This window comes from Sturnus vulgaris, chromosome 20 (genome assembly GCF_052056855.1).
Source record: "Sturnus vulgaris isolate bStuVul1 chromosome 20, bStuVul1.hap1, whole genome shotgun sequence".
Lineage (NCBI taxonomy): Eukaryota > Metazoa > Chordata > Aves > Passeriformes > Sturnidae > Sturnus > Sturnus vulgaris.
In genome coordinates, this window is record NC_142262.1 from 5,677,469 (window position 1) to 5,695,939 (window position 18,471).

General features: G+C 38.1%; 1 protein-coding gene across 9 annotated transcripts in view; it reads left to right on the forward strand.

Moving 5' to 3' along the window:
* The window catches only part of SPAG9 (sperm associated antigen 9), a 61,810-nt gene that overhangs the window by 27,675 nt on the left and 15,664 nt on the right, over positions 1-18,471 (forward strand). For 5 of the 9 annotated variants that reach the window (XM_088176615.1, XM_088176617.1, XM_088176616.1 and 2 more), the window contains 15 exons: positions 2,198-2,351; positions 6,422-6,632; positions 7,129-7,228; positions 7,796-7,917; positions 10,472-10,486; positions 10,949-11,006; positions 11,545-11,697; positions 11,786-11,837; positions 12,249-12,379; positions 14,013-14,069; positions 14,932-15,105; positions 15,767-15,896; positions 16,124-16,216; positions 16,490-16,657; positions 17,345-17,516. In XM_088176615.1, the coding sequence (XP_088032741.1) occupies positions 2,198-2,351; positions 6,422-6,632; positions 7,129-7,228; positions 7,796-7,917; positions 10,472-10,486; positions 10,949-11,006; positions 11,545-11,697; positions 11,786-11,837; positions 12,249-12,379; positions 14,013-14,069; positions 14,932-15,105; positions 15,767-15,896; positions 16,124-16,216; positions 16,490-16,657; positions 17,345-17,516 (1,790 nt within the window). The remainder of the gene's footprint in view (positions 1-2,197; positions 2,352-6,421; positions 6,633-7,128; positions 7,229-7,795; positions 7,918-10,471; positions 10,487-10,948; positions 11,007-11,544; positions 11,698-11,785; positions 11,838-12,248; positions 12,380-14,012; positions 14,070-14,931; positions 15,106-15,766; positions 15,897-16,123; positions 16,217-16,489; positions 16,658-17,344; positions 17,517-18,471) is intronic. The other 4 variants (XM_014878164.2, XM_014878165.2, XM_014878166.2 and 1 more) reach the window with 1 other exon arrangement.

Genomic DNA, 18,471 nt, shown 5'->3' on the forward strand with positions numbered 1-18,471 from the left:
TCAAATACATGTTTCCATTCTGCTCACTGTGGCATTTTCAGATATTTTTTGGGCACTGGGGAAGCAGAAGAGGTTCTTTGCTTTCTACTTAAAAAGCAGTGAAATAAATTGAAATTGCTTCAGTCTAATTGGATAATTTCTTTTAATGCAGACACTCACATAATAAGATGAATTTCCAAAATTAGCCTCTTTTGCAAACTTCATTTACTGTCCAGCCTTGCAATGCACCTGACCTCTGTTCTAACACATCAAAATACGTTTGTTATAAAATTTCTTTTGAACTAATCTGAAAAAAAAAAAAAAAGATGCCATATGTGAGCTGTTTTGGTACCCATTTCATATCCTGTCTTTGAGGATTGCAGAGCAGATCAGCTTTGTGCAGTCCTGTCCTGCAGGAAGATGTGCTGGACCCTCTGCCCCATGGTGCAGCCCTGGCAGCCTCTGGGCAGCTTTTCCTCCTTTTTGTTCCTGCATTTCTTATCCAATGAAATGGTCTCAGCCCTCTTTTGACAGAATCTCAGTTTCTGTGGCCTGTCTTTTGTTCCCCACATGCCTGAGAGTTGTGGGAACTCTAAAGCAAAGCAGGACCTGTTACAATAGTGGCAATCCTCGGGATCCACTGGGGGGTTTCTCATTCCAGCACTTGCAGATGCTGGAACATTATCTGATGGTTTGAATTTTGTAACCCAGACTGATTTTACTTTTCTCACTTTGCTGCCTGCTTTGTTGTGCTAAGCTACTTCACAATTAATCATTTAATTTGGAATAATATTTCTGAAAGGCCAAGATAGCTCCAGTATAAGAATTAGGGGCAAAGGAGCATCTTTGTATACCTGGACTGGAAAGGTTCATGCCAATTAGCACTGTTTGCTGTTTGAACATTGTGATTTTGACAATGTAAAATTTACCAAGTACAGTTTACTGATTGGTAAATAAAATCCCCTCTTCACTAATTTTTCTTCAAAGTGAAAAAACAAAATCGAAAATATGTCAAAAATGCTTAGCTTTTGCTTTTTAGCATTCCCTGCCATATATTTATTTGCATGTATTTTGTATGCAGATACTAATTCTGCCTGGGTTATGTTTAATTTGTGAAGGGCCTTGTGAAAGAAAGCACGTGTGGTTGTGACTTGACTTTTTATAATGCTAAAACGTGAAAACTATGCCATCACTTCTGCACACTTTTATCTTCTGCTCTACTATACTTAAAGCTGTGCTAGTTGATTACAATCACTTTTTTTTTGCATTACATTGTTCTGCCTGAACAAACACTTTGCTTATCTCAGTTCTAGGCCTGGCTGATATTTTTCCTTTTCAGAGCTGGCCACAGCATCCTATGAATGGCATTGCACACAATGGTTTTGTCTCTTGCTAGCAGAGACAAATGAAGCAGGAAGAATAAATCCTTTTGTTCACTTAGCACACTACTGACCTGGGGATTTTTTGTTTCTTTTAAGGGTTACTACATAAACCTTTGGAATTTCCAAATGCTATTTGCCATAGGGAAGTGGAAAAAGTGAAGAAGTAAAAATTTGGGATGAAATTATTTGCTTTGCTGGTACAAGCTTTTGTGCAGCTTTAGGGTGAAGTAGAGTGTTGAACTGATCTTGGGTAAACTTAGACAATTTTTAGCAGAGCCAGTTGTAACATTGGTAATTCCCTGACCCAGTTCTTTTCTCTTACACAAATCCATGTAATTTCTGTGATCTTCAGGAATAAAATACCCTATGATTTGAGAAGAGGCTTACTGTTTACAATTTTGCAAATGCTTCAGTTGATGATTTAGTTGCTTGCTGTTGAAGAAATTATGTGGTTATATCTTGGAGAAAAAGGTGCAAAATAGTATTTTTAATAGTGGCTGCTGAAAACTGTTTTCAGTCTGAAATAAGAAAACGCTTTTGTCTTATACTTCTGCTGGTGTTTTATTTCTATAAAACTTTTGTTTGCCATAGATTAGCTGCAGCATAAATCAATAACTGCTATTTAAAGCCGTGGAATTGACTTGGCAATTGTGAAATGAGGAATTATTGGGTGCTGTGGCACAGTCTGGGTGTGCAGCACTGTGAATTTAATGGAGCAGTGTCTGGATGTTTGAACCTGGAATTTCACCACTTCCCTGCTGATTTCAAAGGTCTGCAGGAAAATCAACTGTGGGATATCTGAGATGCCTGATGAACCCTGCTTGTCTTTCCAACAGGAAGGAGCGTCCAATATCCCTGGGCATCTTCCCATTACCTGCAGGAGATGCTCTGCTCACACCCGAGGCTCAGAGGGACGTGGCAGAAACACCTGCAGCAGAGCACTGGAAATTCCCTGAGCTGAGCCAGCCACGGTCCCACACCAGCCTCAAGGTGAGCACAGCCTGGCTGCCTTGTGTGGCAGGAAAAACTCCCATAACAGCTGGTAGATCTTTGGGAGGATGGGAAAAAAAACCCCAAACCAAATTGCAAGAGAGGAGGTAAACCCCAAAACATGTCTGTATAAGCCAAGTGTGTTGGTTACTCCAGTGAGCTTTGAGGGAACTTTCTTAGTACGAGAAACAAAGTTCTGGGGCCATTTTCCAAATGAGTGGTAATACAGGCTAGTTCTCCTCTTATTCTCAGCAGTGGGTCTTTTCTTTCTGACTAAGGACTCTTTCTGAAGGTCCCAACTTGTTTCTCCACAATATGTTACTAGGTAGTGGGAACTGTCTAATTATTAGCTTTATTAATGCTGCTTTAGAAGGAAAGCTTTGGTTGCTACACAGGCAGTGCTCTTCATGCAGCCTCTGCCTTCTCCCAGGTGTATGGTGCAGGTAGACCACAGAGCTGAGAATGTCCTAAATTAGTCTGTGATCATGACTTCCCTTAGTTGTGGCTTGGCTGTAATTCCTGCACTTGTTCTATGTTCCAGCTGTGAGAAGGTGGAATAAAACAATGTGCAGAAGTGGAGGAATGGAGGGAGTGGTGTTGGGGTGTGATGGGTCTGGCAGTCTAGGGTGTACTCACAGCACAGCAGGAGGAGGATCTGCAGGGTGAAGAACTCCAGAATGTGTAAATCCTCCCTACATGTATTTCTTGATGAGGTTTTTTTGGAAGCCTGTGGATGTACTGTTATTTCTGGAAAGGCACACAGCTGAGAATAGTTTCCTCTTAAGTGAACTTAACACCTGTCTAGCAGGGGAATATTAACTGATCAGAACTATAAAATCTATTTGGAGGTAATAGGAATCCATTTATTTATCATGGAGGTCATAGGGAAATAATGGGAAGAGTAACTAGTGGTTAATTATAGGGGTATCAAAGTGACAGTGTGAGTTGCTTCTAAAAATTTGTCACTTATAAAGGGTGCTAATCAGGAGATTGGATCTTGAGTATGTCCAATTCCCTTTGTCTTATGCTGTTAACATCACTAAATGGGCAGATTTTAGGAAAGCTGACTGAAATACAGCTTATGTACAATAAATACAAGTTATGACTAAGAGTAGGTGGAGATGAGATGGAAAGGGAAGCTTCTGATTCCATCTTTCCCCTCAGAAAATTGGCTAATCCATATTGTCAAAATAGGCTCCTTGGTATAATTCTTATAAAAATAATGCACTGCTACAAGGAGAACTCACAAAATAGCACCAACTGTAGTTATTCAAATCTGTTTGTTCAGAATAAATTCACTGAGTCCAAAGCAACATCTTTACTTTGTAGCTGTGAATGTAAAGTGCTTCTGAAGTGAACCTGTTGAATAATATTGAAGTCAGAAGCCATTTGAACATATTGAAGTCAAAAGCAGCATTTGAAACTTTTTTCTCTATTTTTTTTCTTCCCAATATTTTTAACATCCAGTGCAAGGCACAAACAAGATTCTGCTACTTTCTAGCATCTGTTTTCCATTCATGCCTGAACCTTTCATTAATGATCAGTGTTTCCTCCAAAAGTATCACAAAGAGGAGGTGGCAGAGATGAAAACTGGGTATTCTGTAGCTTGTGCAATAGTGACATTGCTGGATATCATTGTAAGATGACACACAATTTTGTACCAGTCATTTTTTTCTACTCATTCCTGCACAATATTGCAGATGAGTTACTCCTTCAGATATAATAATTGAATTTTTAAACTATTTTTTCTTTTATTTCAGGAAAAGTCTTTTGGCAACATGACCAAAAAAGCCAATTTTGCTAAGTCAACACAGCACTGACTTTCAAATGTTTAGGCTTTGAGATATTCTGATTAATTCAGTGTCACTTAATGAAATTGCTTTTGCTTTTCTTTAGTTCTAGAACAAACATTCGTAACTGTTTAATCTGTGTGGTTTCCAAGAGTAAGCTAAAAAAAAAATACCATAGATAATGAAGTCAGAAATATAAAATAGATGGGGTGATTTGAAATTCCCTTAGGGAAAAGACCATTCTATTCCCTGTTTTCACTTGTGCTATCAAGCTATGTTCCTTGAGCTTTGTGTGTGAAAGTCAGTGATCAGTTTGTGCTGCATCAGTTAGTGGATGCTCTTGGAATACAAAGATGTAGAAATGTTTAAACAGAGCCAGCAGCTCTGCTGGGGTTTTATTCCTCATTTGTGTGAGCTCTGGATGCCCTTGGTAAGGGGCACCACTTCCTCCTTTCTGTATCTGCTCACTGGAGTATGAACCATTAGCCAGTGCCTCAACTTCACCCATTCAAAAGGCAATTGGGTAAATTGCAGAGTGGGTTTTCCTTTTCTCTTATTCCTTTCGAGGTGTCTGTATTTCTGAATACTTTTGACAGGAAATCAAATATTAATAATTGGTTATTCTGCAGTTTACTATAAAACAATGAGAGCTGTCAGTAATTGATAGGCAGTTAGAGCTGTTTCTTTGTTTCTAGGGCTTGCAAATTCAATGTGGAGATGTTACCATAGGAAGCATTTGCATTTTTGCTGATATACATAAATGCATGTTTTGCTCCCTGTCCTCCCACAAATAAAATTTTTACCTTAGTTAAGTTCCAAAAGGAGACATCTGTAAGTTACAATTCATAGTAATCTTGTGCTAAGTACAAGTGAGACAGTGTATATCTACATGCAGGTCTCTTCTGTGTTTTTTCTAAAATAACCTTAAAATTCAGTTTAATTTCCTCTTCAAAAAGACTTGCAGTGAATTTGTGCTTTGCAAAATCTAAACCTGTTTTGTTCTTGAAAAGTTCAGTCACATTTCTTTAAAAAATGTCACAGACTTGTCCAGGAACCTTGCTTTCAGCTCTGATTCCTGAACAAACCCTACAAGAACTTTTTATTAAAAGTTACCATCCTGCCTTCATTGTGCACACAGCAGCCTCAACATCTTTATTTTCCCCAACAGTATTCCTCTAATGGTGTGTGCTAGAAAGTATTGGCCTAAACAGGCAGACTTGTTTTCCTCTCTGCAGTGAGCTGTTGTTCACTGTCATGTGCTGCTTAAGTCATAAATCAGACATCTGATGTGGGTCTGGCCATGGATGGGAGGTAAAATGTGAATGAAGGAGATGAGGGAAGAGCTGTTGGGATATTCAGGTAGTGGCCTCTGGTTGTGTCACTCTGTCCACTCTGCCTTCCCACCCAATGCCTGATGCAGCTCTGAGTGATGGTCCCAATCTGGAGTCCAGCAGCTGGATTAAGTCCATTAATTAATTAATTAATGCCATACTTGTGGGTGTTGACACAGTGTCACTGCAAATTGTGGCCAGGAATCAGCTTCTGAGGAGGAGCTGTTTGCTGATGCTCTTGGTTGATCTGAAATCTGACTGGACAATAGTTCCTGCAGTTCCATCCATGTCTCATTCCCAGTGTCAGCCCTGCTCACAGCTCACACTGGAAAATGAATAAAACCTGAGTGAAGTGCTTGCAAATATGGAAATGTTTAAGGCCAGCTTGGACAGGGCTTGGAGCAACCTGGTCTAGTGGAAAGTGTCCCTGCCCACAGCAGGGGGTTGGAACAAAATGATCTTTAAGGTTCCTCCCAACCCAAACCATTCTGTGATTATGATTCTATGAATTATTGCAGTTTTATATCAGTTAAATCCATGTTTGCAACAGTGCTTCAGGACTGCTTTTTAAAGTACCATGTATATTCCAAACCATAAATTTTATAACAGCTTTGGGAAGATGAAACAGTTCATTGTGCAGCTAGAAGGACTCTTAGAATGAGAATACTGCTTGTTTTCTGGAAGACTTCATAGAAAAGTAGTGACTAAAATTGTCAGCTGAGATCAAACATAACTATTAAAAATAAAGACATTTTTATGTGGCTATAACTGCCTTAACAGGACTGAAACAGCCATAGGCTGAAAGATGGCTGTACTGGCTTAAAATACTATTTTTATTCATCTGTCTTTGCATTTGCATAATTCTCAGTAAAATACAGTGATTTTGTTGTCCCTTCCTTAGTTTATATGCCCAAGTCTTCTAATAACACTTTGAATTGTGCAATTCTAGGATGAGCTCTCTGATGTTAGCCAAGCAGGCTCCAAATGTACTACTCCAGCATCCACAGCTGCTTCAGATGTTCCTGTGCTGCCTGCTGAAACTCCTCAAAAGGAAAATGTTGAAGGGCTTGCAAAGGACACAGAGATGTCAAATGAGAAGCTGGATGTAAGCAAGAATATTGAAGTACAGGTAGCTCAAGAGACAAGAAATATTTGCACTGGTGAGCTGCTTTAACTTCATAATGTAGGGTTACTGTGGACCTCATATTTGATCACTTATTAATTCTCTTTTGTTGTGCCACAAATGAGAATGGGGTTTTTACTTAATATCTTGAGGAGTACAGAATATTGGTCAGAGATAAGACTGTTGTTTATTGGTGACTTTAGTCCTTTTTTCTTCAGCATCAGAATTATTTATGACATTTATTTGGCAGTAGAAAAGACACAAAGAGTCATGAAGTGTTGGACATCTTGGTTTCAATTACAGAAATAGCAGGAAAGAACTGCTGTTGGATGACTTGTGTTAAATTCGGGAGAGATTTAGAAATTCCAGTGTCTGCACTAGAGTATCAAAATCTGTGGGTCTTTTCATTTAATTACCTTGATAAGTCTTTGAACAGAAGTATCCTAAGTTGGTGGTTGATTAAGAACTGCTACATCTAATTAATATGTCATGATGATTTTGTTTATGGACATGTACCACTTGCTTTGCCCCAGGGGGAAATGAAAATGAAGAAAAATCTGAAGTTCAGGCAATCATTGAGTCAACTCCAGAGTTGGATATGGATAAAGATCTCAGTGGATATAAGGGTTCCAGGTAAGTTGTGTGTTGTGGTTTGAGGAAGAAGACAAATTTTAAAAGGCTACTTAAAGATGCTGTGTATGGGAATTTTCTTTTTTCTTGTCTTTGTTTCATTCTTGTGATGAGAAGGGTAGAATGACCCTGTATGGTGAATCTTGAGTGTAAGAGCTCTGTGTGAAAGGAGCCCTTCTCTGACCAGAGGAATATTTTGACCTCCTACTGTTCAGTTCTCTTGCATTCTTGTTATATTAAATGACTTCCAGTTTAGCTGAGCTGTCTGTTCTTCAGGCATTTGGGCTGACTAAGTCCTGACACAACTGAATTTCTATAGGCCAAAACTTGATATGCTTTAATTTATTAAAATCCTGTCCAGCTCAGTATCAGCAACTGCTTCAAGTTTGGGATCTTGATGGCAAAGCAGTATTTGAAAATAGAGTCCAGAACTTGTAAGCCAACTGAAAGCTTGTGGGGTTTGTTTGAGGGAACAAATGAACTACTGGTAAAAAATAGAGAGAAAGCTTTTCTTTGTTGTGAGGGTGTTATCTCCCTGCTTTTTCATGTCTTGTTTAATTCTCTGCCCAGCACTCCCACCAAAGGCATCAAGAACAAAGCATTTGACCGAAACACAGAGTCACTCTTTGAAGAGCTGTCATCTGCTGGTTCTGGCCTAATTGGAGATGTGGATGAAGGTGCAGATTTACTGGGTAAGAAAGGTTATTAAAAGATGCTGTATACAGCAATTTTCCTTTTTAGGAAGTGCTTAATTATTATTGCCGGGCTTCATTTGCATTAAAATTGTTTGAGTGGCATCCTAAGGTCGTTATTGGAATGCAAAAGCAGAAGAAAGTGTTTGTTCTTTCTGTCTGTATAACGATCTTAATCTTTTGGGACACTTCTCAATTTCTCCCTGTATGTTCTCTTACATAAGGATTTTTATCTCAAGGAAGGATTTTTGTCTTGAACTAGTTTTAAGTAGTTTTATTCAGGTCGTGCCTGATCTGTAGTGGCCTGGCTTTATCACCTCCTTAGGGATTTTAACTTAAAAGAGAATTGCAGCAACTGAAATGGTGGTAATTTGAGAATCAAACTGTTAATTGATAGGGGAGGGGAAACCCACATTTCTCCTTCCCCTAAGCAGCTTGCTATTACTTCTGTGTTGATTGAAAAAAAAACTTGAGTTTTGAGTTGAGCAAGATCAAAAAGCTTACCAGAAGAATAATCTTTCTATAAACAATATAGCAAGATATTTTTGCTATATAATTATTCAGACCTCATTTTGAAATAATGAAAGCTGGTATTATGGAGTGTATAAAATGCACATGCCAGTCCCAGGTGCTTTCAAAATGGCTTGTGAGCAGACATTCAGCAGCTTGTTTGCTTCTGTCCTCTGAGCCTGCAAAAATACAGGTTGTTAGGACTGTTAAAACTCCTGTGTACAGTCTGGATTTCTGGTTGTTCAGTGCTCCTCCAGAAACTTATTTTGCATCAAACAGGTGACATTTCTGCAGGTATTACTCACTAGAAGTAATGGGCCTGTCTCCAGTCTGAGATGGTTTTTCTTTGTTGTCACTCTGAGCAGTGAGGCTCTCCACATCCTTACTGTCATACTCCATCCAAAACTCTTGGATGTCATTCCATTGTCACAGGGACAACTAATCACATATTCTGCATGCAAAAATACAGATACTGGAGAAGTATTAACATGGAGCAACATCCAGCTGTGATAAATTGATTAAAGAAATCAAACTATTGTCAGGATGTCCTGATTCGAATGCTTTGTTTTTCATGGGCAAAAAATAATATACTTTTTATTATAACTTATTCAAGGTTTGTCAGTGAGTTTATTCTATTTTCTGTAAATCTACTGCTGGAAACACCAGTGTGTGCAAACTAAGCCTAGGGTTATACCTGCGTTTGTTATGCAGAATGTGTTGGTGTGAAAATTTTATTTTAGAATTGTCATTTCACTTTGAGGACAACCATAGTCCAAAACCTGAAAAGCCACACCTGCATCCAGGATAGTCTGTGTGTTTGAAGCATTTGGACTGGTTCTAAGTGAGCATTAAACTTCAATATGGAGTTTGTGTAAAAATAGTTAATTGGGATTCTCTAATCTGTTTTCTCTTGGGCTGCATACCCAGGGGAATATTCTGGTGTGTATGCTTCTTTTTTCAAAAAATCTTTGAAATCTGTTGCTTCTCCAGTTAGGCATTCTTGGCTGCTGCTCTCATAAAATACATTCTTTGCATTTTTTCCCTGCTTGGTAACTTTTTTTTTGCCGTTGCACTCTGGCTTTCTAGTTTTTGTTCTTGCATTATAAAAGATCCTGAAACCTGCTGGACGTGATCCTATGTTCTTTTATCTGTGAATACTGAAAATGTTTAAAAAGCAATAGCAACTTGATTAAAATCTCTTGATGGCTGCAGTATAGGGGATTTCTCCAGATATTGATAAATTAACCATGGCTGATCTAAGCTACTTCAGTAAATGTCATTTACTTTTAATCCAAAACCCAGAGAGGGAAATGCCAAAAGAGGGAACTTTGACTTGCATGTCTATTTATAGATACCTTTTTTCTTTGTTATCCAAACATTTTTAAAGTCTTCTACTGCTAAAGTTGCTTAGATTGTTTTCCTAAAATATTTTAAAATGCCTCCACCATTAAGATACCTTTTTCATTCATTATGTTAATCTTGAATTAACATAATTTCTGCTGTTATCTGTGTGGTAATTATTTTGCTGTACAAGATACAAAATAATTATTCTCTCCTGAAATTACCTTTTTTAAAATTCTGAAAATTATATTAGATATGCTAAAAATAGGGAGAGAAATTACTTTCCAGAAATTTAAGTAACACTGAAGTCGTTACTTGAAAAGTTATGTTCACTTTCTTCCATAATAACATATTAATTGAAAACTTCTGAATGGCTTAGAATTTCTTCTAAGGGTTGTGCTTCTAAATTATTTCACAGAAAATGAGACTTTTATTAAGTTACTGATTATTTTTTTTTAATAAGAGGTTTAACCAGTGGAAATGGTTGTGACAAACTTAAATTCTTCAGCATCAGTCTTCTATATATATAAATCCTGCTTCTAATCACATCACATCCCACTTCAGATTTTTGGTGGTGGCTTTGTTTTAGTTTGCTCTTACTTCCTAAGCCTAAATCTCTTATTGCTCCTCTCTCATACTACACCTCACATGAAATGTTTCTTGTTCTTGTTTTTGCTCTACATGGAATGCATGGGCTTTAAAGACCATAATTTCTTTGGTAAGGTATCATTTGCTCTGGGGAAATCTGCAGGGCTTTCACAATCTGAACTATATTCAGCATGTCTTGTGTCTGTAACTGATACACTTTGGTATCTAACATGGTATAAAAGACTGAGCATTTTAAACTTAAATTTTTGTGGTCTAATACTTCTGCAACATAAGCTGTGTTTGGTTTTTGACTTAGTACTGTAACATCTTCTAAATATACAGAGTAGCAGCACTGGGCTGTGCTTAGTCAGGGATGTCTTTGGGCTTTAACTGAAGTCAGACTGGGAGAAGGTGGGGAGGGAGAAGCTAATTGTAGAAGGTAGGTTGGACTTGAAACTTCAAATAGCTCACAGTTCTTCTGACAAGTTTGTCATAATTAAAATTCAGTTGACTTTAGACAATGGCAAAACATAAGTGTTGTAAAAACGTCCATTTTATTTGCTAATTTAATGTGTTTGTTTCCTTTGGAAAGGAATGGGGCGTGAGGTTGAAAACCTTATTTTGGAAAACACTCAGCTGCTGGAGACAAAGTAAGTGAGAATATGTAAAAAATACTGACTTCCTGTTATTTCATTATATTTTCAATATCCTGATACAGAATTGAAACTATACAAATCTGATTTTAGTTCTAAGAGTAGTGGGGGTGTGAGTATTTTGAATTTGTAGGTGTATCTGTTTGAGTTGGTCTTCTTTTAGATATTAAGAACCTAAGAAGCAAAATCTGTTTTTATCCTTGTAAGGCTCCAAGAAATGCAGTGCTGTGTCCTGGTGAGAGCAACTCCCTGTCAGACACACAGCTTTAAGTGCAGAAGCAAATCCACTGGAGCACTGTTGAGGAATTTGTTCTAAGCAAACTGATTTATCAGTACTTTTTTTTAATAGAGAGAATGTGAATGTGTTTGAATGTTGGATATTTGGGGGGAGATGGTTTGACCTCTGAGAAAGCTGTATCTCTTTACAGCAGCTCTGTGTAAAACGTGTGTAGGTCTTCAAAAATAAACCAAGGCTGAAGCTGAACTGTGAGACCATGGTCATCCTCATAACCATGTGTTTTCAATGTTTGTGTAGAAATGCACTGAATGTAGTGAAGAATGATTTAATAGCAAAGGTGGATGAATTGACCTGTGAGAAGGATGTACTACAAGGTGAATTAGAGGCTGTAAAACAAGCAAAACAAAAGCTTGAAGAGAAGAATAAAGAACTGGAAGAAGAGCTGAGAAAGTAAGTTTAATTCTGTGGTTGTAAAAAAAAGGAAAATGTAGGCCTCTACTGTGGTATTTAATGCAGCTGTTTTTTACTTTGTATTTAGAGCTCGTGCAGAAGCAGAGGAAGCAAGACAGAAGGCTAAAGAGGATGATGATGTAGGTGTATAGATGTGTGTGGTTTTGTGTGTGTAATTCAATGTAATCCATGTGTTTAGTGGGTGCTGCTGAAGCTTACTGCTTAATAATTAGTGGTTAAGTTCCTCCCTGTGTAGAAATGACTGAAGATCTAAAGAGCACAAGTAAACTTAAACTGACAGTGATGAGTTTACTTGCTTTCCTCTCTGCCCGTCATTATCACACTCTTTTTTTGAAGAGCAGTTTCCATTCCCATATTGCATACAAAGGATGGGAGGAGAGGAAGGCAAAACTCCAATTTCCAAAGCCCCAAACTATTTGAAATCTGCAATTTGCCCTAGCCTGGCTGTTGTCAGGAGGCAGAGGGTGGCTCTGCAGGGCCCTGTGGTGCTCCTTTGTCCCTGCCACGTTTGTTTGTTCCCTGTGTTTCAGAGCGATGTCCCCACGGCCCAGAGGAAACGCTTCACTCGTGTGGAAATGGCACGAGTGCTGATGGAGAGGAACCAGTACAAGGAGAGGCTGATGGAGCTGCAGGAGGCTGTCCGATGGACTGAGATGATAAGGTGAAAAGGCTCTTAGAGGATCTTTAACAACCTCCTTGTGATTTTTACCTGCAGAGTGATCTGCTCAGCAGGTTAATTTTCTTCTTGTCAGGAAAAGTAATCCACAAACACCAGAGGTTTATGTCCACAAAGGAGACAGAGGAGTCCTTTTTGCTTTATTCCAATAAAGGGAGAGGCCATGGGACAATCCCCTGGGATCTCTCCAATTTTTGGAGGATTCAGCCTCCTTTTTATCCTGTTTTCCCATCTGCATTTCCCTCTCTCTTTCCCCATTGGCTGAGGTACCTGAGAGGTGCAGACTGCCCAAACGCCTGATGCCTGAAATTCCCCTCTAATGTATAACCCTCCCTTTTCATTTTTAATTCTTATAGAATTCATAGTTTTCCCCACGTTGCTTCTTTCATCTTTCGATATCCAGTTTCATTTATCAGCAGCCCTACAGTTTGTTTGTAAAGGCAAATCTCTTTTTCCATTCATCAATCAGTGGAATCCATCCCATTGTTGCTTTTATCTCTCAGTGCTAGCCTTATCTACAGGCTGATCCACAACTCATTTGTAAAGACAAATTCAACATTCCTCTCATTCTGCATGTTTTCCTCATGCCCATGAGGAACATTTTTTAAAAATTATTAGCATATAATTTGTCAGAATGATTCTTGTGAGACCTCAGTGAAGATGTATTACTTCATGGGATGTGAAATACATGCATTTTTTCAGGGATGCTTATTTTGGCACAGTTACAAAAGTTGGTAATTGTAAATAATGTTAATCTGGTGGGCAGTAAAAATTACTCTGTGTCTGCACATACCTTGTGATGTCAAAATATGGATTATGTAGTCTTCAGACTAAGCATAATTCCTTTGGAAGGACTTGGTTGTTCAGGATAAAACAGTTTAAAGTTCTGCAAGGTGTGTTAGCCATAAGCAGTAAAGATAGTGATTTGCATCCTGAATATTCAATTGTTTAGAAAATATGGTTTAAAACCCTAAGTCTTGTGCCTCAGACGTCAGCCCAGCTCCTCCTTGTCCCTGACCACAGGTCCCAGAGGCTGTGGTGCTGCCTGCTGGCCATGGCCGGCAGTGACATGGAACTGTTCCCATTGTCCTCATGCCTGTGACCCTTCGGGGGGAAACATGCACATTCCTAACAGCCATGGCTGTTCTTCTGTAGCTATTGTCTGCTGCAGAAACCCTCTCCTATCTCTTGTCTGTGGCTATGGGAACACTCACTTTATCAATTATTTACTGATGCATTGAAGATTAATAGGCTTTAAAACAAAAAGCAATGGTTAAAATATTAAATAGGGGGCAGAATAATCTAAAATGGTTTGCTGCTTTCTTGGAGCTTTTTTCATTACAAAGTGTTATGCAGACTTGTCTCTTCTGTCTGAAAAGTTGTCAATTTGTTTGAGATTCAAAGAAATGTGGATGAAGTTTATTATGTAACTTTATTTTCTCTAGTGGGGATTTCACTATTGTGCTCTGATCAGTAAAAAAGTAGCAGTGTGAAAAAACAGTCTTAGTTATTTTCATGATGTTATCCTTTTCTAAAAAATAAGAGTTACACACTGTTCCATTCCTTTTCCTTTTCTAGTTGTTGCTCACTCAGTAAACTTGGAATTCATTTCTTTTAGAGCATCCAGAGAAAATCCAGCCATGCAAGAGAAGAAAAGATCAAGCATTTGGCAATTGTAAGTACAGAAACACAACTCACTGGCAGAAATAATTAAAGACCCTAATCAATGAGCTGGCACATTTGTGTATGTTAGCTAATTATTTTTTGGCAGATGAAGATATCTTAACCCTTCTCCTCTTGTTGCCCAGCATGCCAGCCCGGTAAGACTGGTCTGGAGACAAAATGTATTGTAAGCTGCAGCATGTAGTGAGTGGCTGTGAACTTTCAAGTTAAATGCCAAAGTGATGGAATTTTTTTTTTTTTTTTGCTGAATGTGCACCAGGATTCGTGTTCTGAACGTTTTTTCTGGATTCATTTTTATGATGAAAAGTAGAAACCTGAATAGTGTGTGTGGATTGCATTTATTTCAGCTTCTTTTCCTTCTGTGAAGTACAGCTTACTGATTGTTACATTCTCCTTGCTGACTTCTAGCTCTTTAAATCTAAACCAGTGTTTTTCACAACAAGATATTTGTCAAATAATCCTTTTGATGTTGTGATTTGCTGATAACTGTTTTACCTTGTTGCCTAGAAAATAGTGGGTTTTTTAAAATGCTCTCTGCATGACTGAATGTCCTCCATAGAACTGTCTTCCAGGTGTGATGTTCACATCCTAATTTTGTTGGTTCCCTGTAGGTGTTAGTTCAAGATGAAGTTTCCATTGAATTTGATAAATGGGAAAATAATCCTTTAAGAATTTTTCTGACAGACTTTGTGCTTTGAGAGTGTTGCTGAGTGTGTGGTGGTTGCTGCTATGTTGGGCTCCAGTTTCTTACTTTAACAGTTTTGAGCAGGCTGGCATATGTGGTGTTTTGCCTGCATAGTCAAATTTGGATATATCTGACAAATCTTGACTCTTGTCTTTTTCTCTTCTTCTAGTTTTAGCAGGCTTTTCAGTTCATCCAGCAATACAGCAAAGAAACCAGAACCTCCTGTCAATGTTAAATATAATGCTCCAACCTCACACATTACTCCATCAGTCAAGAAAAGAAGCAGCACCTTATCTCAATTACCCAGTGACAAATCTAAAGCCTTTGAATTCCTCAGTGAAGAGTAAGACACTTTGGTTTTATACTGGTAGATTTGCTCTATCAGGAGTTTACTTTTTTAGTCCTCTGAGATTACTAGCATGCTGCTAAGTGAAGTATAATATTCTCCTGAAGTGAGTGTTGATTCATAAGGACTCAGGATAGTGCAGAGTGAAATGTGCAGTAGCTAAATACTTAGAGCATCTGGCTGAAATAATTCTGCTTGGTAAATACCACTGTCTTGCAAAAAAGTTCATTTAGGCACAAGAGGCAACACTTGATACACTTTTGTTTGCAAATGTTGTTAGCTGGGCAATAATTGTACAGGTACAAAAGGTTCACTTAAGAGTGAAGCTAACAAGAATCTGCAATTATTTTTTTTTTATCCTGTGCTTTGTTTTGGCAATATATCCTTGAGTTACAACTTTTAAAGCTCCTAGTAGAGATACACAACCCAAGTTAATTTCTTTTTAAGGATGCTGTTAATAGACTTTCTGGTTTTGCCTATTTTTCACCAATAGCCCACAGGAAACCTCCTGTTTTGATGAAAAAAACTAGGGGTGATATCCTTGGTAACCCAGTGCTTCCACAGAGATTTTGCTTATTGAATTGAGCAGCAATTCCCATTGCACAAGATATTCTAAAGAGCATAAATGAGCAGTTGCTGTGTCCTGCTTGTTGCCCAGAACTGAAGCCAGTTTAGCCTCACGCCGGGAGCAGAAGAGGGAGCAGTACCGCCAGGTGAAGGCTCATGTCCAGAAGGAGGATGGCAGAGTGCAGGCTTTTGGCTGGAGTCTACCTCAGAAGTACAAACAGGTAGGATGTTTTCAAGTGTAATGGCAACAGCTTGGTGTTTTGTAACATTTGAATAGGGTTTGAGTGATTCCAGCTTTTTTTTTTGTTGAATTTAGCACTTAAGAATCTTTCTAAAGGAAACAACAGTGCAAAACTCTTAATTGTGTTTAATAAATTCTGAGCAACTGATTCCAAAGATTGTAAACCTTTTTTAAAGGTAACATTTTTCTTGTTTGTTTTTTACCTAGGTGGCAAATGGTGGACAGGGTGAAAATAAGATGAAGAACTTGCCTGTACCTGTTTACCTGAGACCTTTGGATGAGAAGGATACCTCTATGAAGGTAGAATATTTCCAGTGATGATAGACTTGGGCAAATTATAGCCTGAATACTTTTGCTTTGGACTCACTTGCATTCTTTTTCAAATTAAGTTGTTTATTTTTAAAACAGCAAAGAAGAATTTATGTCTCGGTAGAATGCATGTGACTTTGTGATTAATAACTTAAAATAGACTTTGGATATATAATAATGTTGATATCACTTAGCATATTTAACAATGCTTGTGTCTCTTTTTTCAGTTTGAGATTCAAGTGAAACATTTCTTTTTCTCCCAAGCTGTGGTGTGCTGTAGGGGTGAACCTGTCAGGAGGGAAGACACGAGATGGAGGGTCAGTGGTTGGTGCCAGTGTGTTCTACAATGATGTCACTGCTGTGGATGCAGAGGGCAACAAGCAGCAAACAGGATCCCAGAGCAGCTTAGATAAACTAGACCAGGAACTCAAGGTAAGGTCACTGCAAGGCACATTTAATAAATTCTATACTTATACATCTTTACTGTGTAACTGTAGAGTAATAAAGTATTTTCTAATCAAGTTCATTGGCAACAAATAGATTTTTCTTGGTTAGTCATTAGCTCAGGATATTTGGATTATTGAATCCAACTATTAAATGCTTTGATTCTTCCCTTGCTGGCAAATCTCAGGAGCAAATCAATTTTACATCAAAATGATATACTGCTTATACCAGTGCTGCCTTCTTTAAAAACCATTTCTGACAGAACTATTTATGTTCTAACTGCCATGAATGGAATTCATATTAAAGGCATAAAAACAAAATCTTAATTTTGAAGTGCTTTGGGATATCACATTAACCTGTGGTGCTGGTGAGTATGGCAGTTGGCATGGCAGTAATGTTTTTATTTTATACTGGTCTAACTGTAAAATTATGCAGTGTAATTTTAATGTTTTATATATTTTTAATAGAAGTATGAAATATGAGGAAGCTTTATACTTCAGATACACAGAGAACAAGTAACTACATGTAGTTTACAATAGCATTGAAGATACTTAAGTTCCCACATATTTATGTGTATTTCTGTAGGTGAAAATGTTAGACCATAAAAGATCAAAGGTAATAATTCTATTCTTGTCTCCCTTTCTTTTGTTCTTTTCTGCCTTTGTTTTCCTTCAGGATCAGCAGAAGGAACTGAAGCATCAGGAAGAATTATCCAGTCTAGTTTGGATCTGTACTAGCACACATTCTGCTACAAAAGTTATCATTATTGATGCAAATCAACCAGGGAATATTCTGGACAGTTTCATTGTTTGCAATTCTCATGTGCTTTGTATTGCCAGTGTGCCAGGTAAACACTTGGGCTGGTTCAGCTCCTGCTTTTTTAACTCTTTCTTATTCAGCTTTTCTTGTACCATGAAAACCCACAGATTTGTTGCCTAGTGTGATAAAGAGTTACTGTAACACAGCAATAAGAAAGTGTTTAGTTGTTCATTTAACTATTGCATTTCTACCCTACTGTTTCACTCTTTAGTTGGCTGTTGACCTAAATTAACCAAAAGTCAGAAAGCTGTCAGCAGACAAGGGGAGCTGTTTTGTTTGATGTACTGTAAACTATGCAACAGTGTCAATATTTCATGGAATTGTGAACATCACAAAAAGAATAATATGTTGGTTGCTTTTTTGACCTCTTCAGCCTGTTGAAGATAATCAGCAAGTCTTGGAGCTCCCTGCAGAGGGAATCCTGGTTGCATTTGAGTGTATTTTAAGTCTTGAAAGTATAGGAGGATTGAAGATGAGAAAAACAGTTTTTCTTCCAGAACAAAGGATCTATTGCACCTAAATTCTGTATAAAGATATAGATAGGTGCCATTGTGTACATGCACTGTTATGAAGTCTTATTTTTGAGGAAGATATAATTAAAATAGAAACGAGCTATTTGGAAAACTGCAGATTGCAATGCAGTGAATGACATTGTAGTGCAGCATATGTCGATCTTGCTTTTGTTTTGTGAGCTTTGTGACAGTATCTTCCACATTTGCTGATCATGTTAAAATAACCTTGTAGATAGGGGCTGTCTGCATGTTTATTCTCAGTTGCTGGAGATGTCATTCTATTTGAAGCTTAGTTATGAGATAGAGAAATAATTCAGCTTTATCCTTATGAAAAACACTCAGTGACAGGGGCCAAGGGAATGGCCTGAAGTTGTGTCAGGGGAGGTTTAGGCTAAATATCAGGAAAGGATTCTTCCCCAGGGGGTGGTGGGGCACTGGAAAGGCTCCCTAGGGCAGTGGTCATGGCAGCAA